Source organism: Pleurodeles waltl, chromosome 7 (genome assembly GCF_031143425.1).
Source record: "Pleurodeles waltl isolate 20211129_DDA chromosome 7, aPleWal1.hap1.20221129, whole genome shotgun sequence".
Taxonomy (NCBI): Eukaryota; Metazoa; Chordata; class Amphibia; order Caudata; family Salamandridae; genus Pleurodeles; species Pleurodeles waltl.
Window position 1 is genome coordinate 9,326,130 of NC_090446.1, and position 6,000 is coordinate 9,332,129.

General features: G+C 49.1%; 1 protein-coding gene across 1 annotated transcript in view; it reads left to right on the forward strand.

Moving 5' to 3' along the window:
• LOC138303539 (gastrula zinc finger protein XlCGF57.1-like) overlaps positions 1-4,915 on the forward strand; it is a 90,247-nt gene extending 85,332 nt beyond the window's left edge. Inside the window, exon 9 of the mRNA XM_069242768.1 lies at positions 3,301-4,915. Within this exon, the coding sequence (XP_069098869.1) occupies positions 3,301-4,478 (1,178 nt within the window). The 3' untranslated portion in view covers positions 4,479-4,915. The remainder of the gene's footprint in view (positions 1-3,300) is intronic.
• The last annotated feature ends 1,085 nt before the right edge of the window (positions 4,916-6,000 follow it).

Sequence of the window (6,000 nt, forward strand, 5' to 3'; positions counted from 1 at the left end):
TCTTTCAGAATTTGGTCTTGTTTTATATAGATAAATATTGGCTATTTTTCTAACAATAGTGTGGTGTCCTTTTGTAGTGTTTCATTTATTAGTGTGTTATGTGCAAATTCTTTACACCACACCAGCCACACCACCGAACTCCACTGGACCGACCATCGCTGCATCCATTTCTCCTTCCAGAAGCCGCCTCACCACTCAACACCCCCGTCGCTATTGGAACAGAATCTCGACAGAACAGCTGATCTCCACCCTCGCCCAGGCACCTCCTCCCTGGACCTGGGACCCCAACACAGCCGCCACCAACCTGCATCAATGGATACAAGACTGCGCCAACACCCTCGCACCACTCAAACAACCCTCAGACATCCACCACAGACCCAAGGCCAGCTGGTTCACCCCCGACCTGCAGGCCTCCAAACGGGAATGCCAAAGAATGGAGAAGACCTGGTGCCTTACACCCACCGAATCCAACCACATCGCCCTCAAGACTGCCATCCACAAACATCACCAGCTGATCCACATTACCAAAAGAACCTACTACAAAAGCCGCATAGACACCAATGCTCACATCAACAAAGAGCTCTTCGGCATCATCAAAGAACTCTCCAACCCCAGGCCCTGCTCCTACGAACCCCCGCCATCACAGGAGCTCTGCAACTCCCTTGCCACTTACTTCCATCGAAAGATTGAAGACATCCACAACAGCTTCAAACCCCAGACCCACCAGCCAACCACAGACAACCACGAACCCAACGCACCAAGCAACACCAATCCTCTATATTCCTGGACCTACGTCAACAATGAAGACACCATCAACACCATGGCCTCCATCCACTCCGGCTCCCACTCAGACCCCTGCCCTCACCAGATCTTCAACAAAGGCAGCGACATAATCACCCCCCACCCGTGCGCCATCATCAACAGCTCCTTTGAGACAGCCACCTTTCCGGAGAGCTGGAAACACGCCGACGTCAACGCCCTGTGGAAGAAACCCAAAGCAGACCCAGATGACCCCAAAAGCTACTGGGCCATCTCCCTCCTCCCTTTCCCAGCTAAGGTAATTGAGAAAATCGTGAACAGCCAACTATCCCGCTTCCTGGAAGACAGCAAAGCGCTCAATACCTCCCAATCTGGATTTCGCAAGAACCACAGCACGGATACCCCACTCATTGCTGCCTCTGATGACATCAGGACCATGTTCGACGAAGACGAAACCGCAGCGCTCATCCTCCTGGACCTTTCCGCAGCCTTCAACACCATTTGTCACCACACCCTTTGAACACGCCTCCACAACGCCAGGATCCACGGCAAGGCCCTCGATTGGATCTCTTCACTCCTCTCCGGCAGAACCCAGAGAGTCCGCCTTCCGCCCTACCTGTCCGAATCCTCCAAAACCATCTGTGGCGTCCCCCAGGAATCCTCCCTCAGCCCAACACTTTTCAATGTTTACATGGCTTCTCTCGCCAACATCGCACAATCCCACCACATCAACATAGTATCCTACGCAGACGACACCCAGCTGATCATCTCCCTCACAAAAGACCCCACAACCGCAAGAAACAACCTACACAATGGACTTCATGCCATCGCCAACTGGATAGGATCAAGCCGCCTCAAGCTAAACACAGACAAAACAGAGATCCACATCCTCGACAGCAACCCCTCCGCCTGGAACTACTCCTGGTGGCCTACCTCCGTAGGAGCCGCGCACACTCCCACCACCCAAGTACAGAACCTGGGAATCATCCCGGAGTCAGCACTCAGCATGACAACGCAGTCTCCTCTTCCTGTTACAACACCCTCTGCATGCTCCACAAGATTTTCAAGTGGATTCTCGTCGAAACCAGAAAGACAGTCAGCAGCCGACTGGACTTCGGCAACGCACTCTATGCAGGAACTACGGCCAAACTAAAAACAAAAATGCAACGTATCCAAAATGCCTCCGCCCGACTCATCCTCGACGACCCACACCGCAACCACATCTCTGCCCACCTCAGAGACCTACACTGGCTACCCGTATCGAAGAGGATTACCTTCAAACTACTCACGCACGCACACAAAGCCCTCCACAACACAGGTCCGGCCTACCTCAACGACAGACTCACCTTCCACACTCCTGTCCTCCAGCTCCGCTCCGCCAGCCTCGCCCTCGCCTCCGTCCCCTGCATTCACCGCACCACCGCCGGAGGAAGATCCTTCTCTCACCTCGCTGCCAAGACCTGGAACTCCCTACCGCTCCACCTAAGCCAGACCCAGGACCTCCTGACTTTCAGGAAACGCCTCAAGACATGGCTGTTTGACCAGTAGCTGCCCCCGCGCCTTGAGACCCTGACGGGTGAGTAGCGCGCTCTATAAATTACGTGATTAATTGATTGATTACACATTGCTTCTGAGATAAGCCTGACTGCTTGTGCCAAGCTACCAAGGGGGTGAGCATGGGTTATCTGAGCGGATATCTCTCTTATCCTGACTAGAGTGAAGGACCCTACTTGGATAGGGTGCAAACCGACTGCCAACTAGAGACCCCATTTCTAACAGGCGGATATGGCGCTTTTTTACATAGTGGAACTTTTAGCTCATTGCTGAAGAGTACAGGATTTTGAGGGCACATTGCAGCTTCTGTGGACCTCCCAAAGCCAGCCTTGCACTCGCAGCACCCAGGCCAAGGAGTTGTGCCAACTCTTAGCAAGGCCACAGACACTGCCTTGCTGTGAGGGGGGTATTATGGGATTGGGGTGTTGATGTCATTGGAGATGGGCATAAGAGGATCAGGGTTAACGCTCATCATTCTACTACTGTGATAGTGGGTACAGCTGAACATTCTAGAAGATATCCAGTAGGAATAACTATTTGTCAGTGGAGAAATGGTATCTCCAAAGGAAAATGTCTCTCACAGAGAAAGTAAATTGTATGTAGGGACAGAAAGACCATGGGGGCTGAGCTACACATTTTGAATCTCCTTCATCCCAGCATGTTTGTGATTGATGAAAGGTTCAATAAAATATTGTAAAAACAATAAGATTGGAGAAGTCATCCATGCAAAGATTCTTGGGGCCCCTTTAAAGAACTCACTTGTGCAGGATTGCTTAGGTCAAGACTACAGAACTTTCTAATGTGATAGACATTTGCAACAGGAGAGCCTTATTATAATCTATCACAGTGCCGCCCGATGGTGGTCTATCACTCAATTTCTTAGCGCCTGCGACTCAATGAAAACTTGACATTAGACGTTCATTAATTTACTGCTTGCATACCATGTGACACATTTTGACGTATGGCATTTCAACTTTCATTTTGCAGAAGACCCTGAAGAAAAGCCAGAGACGTTAAACAAGGTTATGAAAGACTCCTGGACATGCACTGAGTTGACGAGCGTCAGCCTTAAAGAAGACCAAAAAAACTATATAAAACAGAGACTCTTTCCCTGCAGTGCGTGCGACAAGAGATTTATCCAAAAGAAACATCTGAAGTGTCACCAGAGGATTCACACTGGAGAGAGGCCATTTTCCTGCACTGAATGTGACAAGAGCTTTACTCAAAAGACACATCTTAAAAATCACTCGATGACTCACACAGGGGAGAAGCCGTTTTCCTGCCCTGAGTGTGAGAAGAGCTTTACTCAAAATGGAACTCTTCAGCAGCATTTGAGAGTCCACGGAGGAGTGTTTCCCTTTGTCTGTCCCGAGTGCAAGAAGAGCTTTGTTCTGAAGAGCCAGCTTCAGCGCCATCATCAGGTCCACTCGGGACTCAGACCCTTCTCCTGCAGCGAGTGTGGGAAAAGCTTCCCTCGAAGGTATTATCTTAAACATCACCAGAGAAGTCACAGGGGCGAGAAGCCATTTTCTTGCACCAAGTGCGGGAAGCATTTTACTTTGAAATCTGCTCTTCAGATTCATGAGAATATCCACAAAGGGGAGAAGCCTTTTTCCTGCCCCGAATGCGAGAAGAGCTTTACTCAAAAGGCAACTCTTCGGCAGCATCTGAGAGTTCACGGAGGAGTGCATCCCTTCGCCTGTACCGAATGCCAGAAGAGCTTCACTCTAAAGAGCCAGCTACAGCGCCACCTTGTCGTCCACTCGCAAGTGAGGCCATTTGTCTGCAAAGAGTGTGGGAAAAGCTTCAGTCGAAAGTTTCATTTTGAACGCCACCAGAGGTGTCATTCAGGTGAAAAGCCATTTTCCTGCAGCAAGTGTGGGAAGTGTTACGCTCGGAAATCTGTTCTTCAGCTTCATCAGAAAGTCCACTCAGATGAGATGCTCTTCACCTGTACCAAGTGTGAAATAAGTTTCACTTTGAAGAAACAGCTTAATCGTCACATACGAGTTCACACTCGAGAGAATCCATTTCCCTGCGATGAGTGTGAGAAAAGCTTTATTCGAAAGATGGATTTTGAAAATCATCGGAGACTTCACATGGTTGAGAAGTTCTTTCCCTCAGAAGTGTATAGCAAGAGCTTTATGTTAAAAACAGATCTTTAGCAACACCTGAAAGTCCACAAGGATTGAGCTGATTCTACTTTCAAGGGATCGGGCAGGAGGTGCAAAGCAACCTGGTCTCAGGTTCAGTTTATGGTCACTGGGGTGGTCATTACAATCTGCATACACTCACTTCACTTATGAACACATGTCCACAATTGTGTTGTTTGGCATGCGATGCTGTGCCTTTGTCCTCGCAACCTAACCTCGCGCTCAGGACAACAACCTCATACTGGTGAAAACTGCCCAATTCCCTCTGAATTGTAAAGGGGACTTTTTAGGTCCTGCTACCAAGCCTCGTTCCCTGGCTGGCTGCTAGTAATGAGCTCTGAGGTGTGAGAGTCCAAACCATCATGTTTTTTCTAGACCCCCCAGTCCTTTGAGTTCCGCCAGGTTCAGTCAGAGGGTAGGAAAGGGTGTTAAACGGAGAGCCACCAATAACATTTGCTTTGAGCTTTTCACCTGTTTTACTCTTGCACGGCCAATGGGAGGACCAGTGGCAAACAGTTGTTGCATCTCTTGTTTTGCAAGCATTATTGCAAAATTAATGTACACAGGCAATACCACTGGTGCTTAGTTTCCACTGCCCGCCTACTCTACCCTAGAGCTGAATTAATTTTGATTGCATGTGCACCTTTTGCTGCTATCATTGGGGACTAGACAAGACTGTTTCCAGGTAGTCCGGCATGTGCTAGACCAGAATCACATGTTTTTCTGAGAGCTGCCATGGGCACATAGGATCAGATAGTCCTTTAAGTTTTTTTTTTTAATATATGTTTTTATGAACTTTTCAACATCATTCCCTATCCCTTCAGAAGCAACTTTCCAGGAACTTTACATGAGATCGTATTGTATGTGAAGTTTCAAATATCATTAGGGCCAAGCAAAGCATAAAATAAAATTGTACAAAGCAGGAAATGACATCAAAATCCCTCCTCCCCCACCCCTCCCGTGCTGCGCACTTTGCATATTGCAGTGTCCCAAGGGCACAAAATAAACAAGGAACTGTAGTACGACACCCTTAGTGTGAACCCATGCCCCAGCTCCAGTGCACCACTTAATAAGGTCTTTATTTTCACAGCCCCATCAACGTGGCACCTATATTTGCATAGCACTCCCGGCTTTAGTGTCCACCGCTGTAGTGGGGGGCAGAGTCATTTCCACCAGTAAGGTCGGGCATCATGGCTTCCCACGCTAGCAGGTCATCCTGCTATTGGTCGTCGTGCCTCACTTTCTTCAAATGAGCCTCTTCCGCACCCACACAGTTAGTCAAATCACGCAACCATTCTGGAGGAAGGGGGTGCCGAGCTGCCTGAAGCACTAAATCCCTCTGTGCGTTTGACACCCATGGAAGTTACCACGCCGACACCTGCAAGTACCACCTTCATAGCGTCCCACTCTGTCGTCCCGTATTGGGTACTCTCCTAGTTAAGGGTAAAGTATTCGGTCAGGGTGTCCAATATTGCTCCCCTAAAGACTTGTTCAGTAAGGGCCTCGGCCTGCATTCTCCACTGCGGGACCCGGG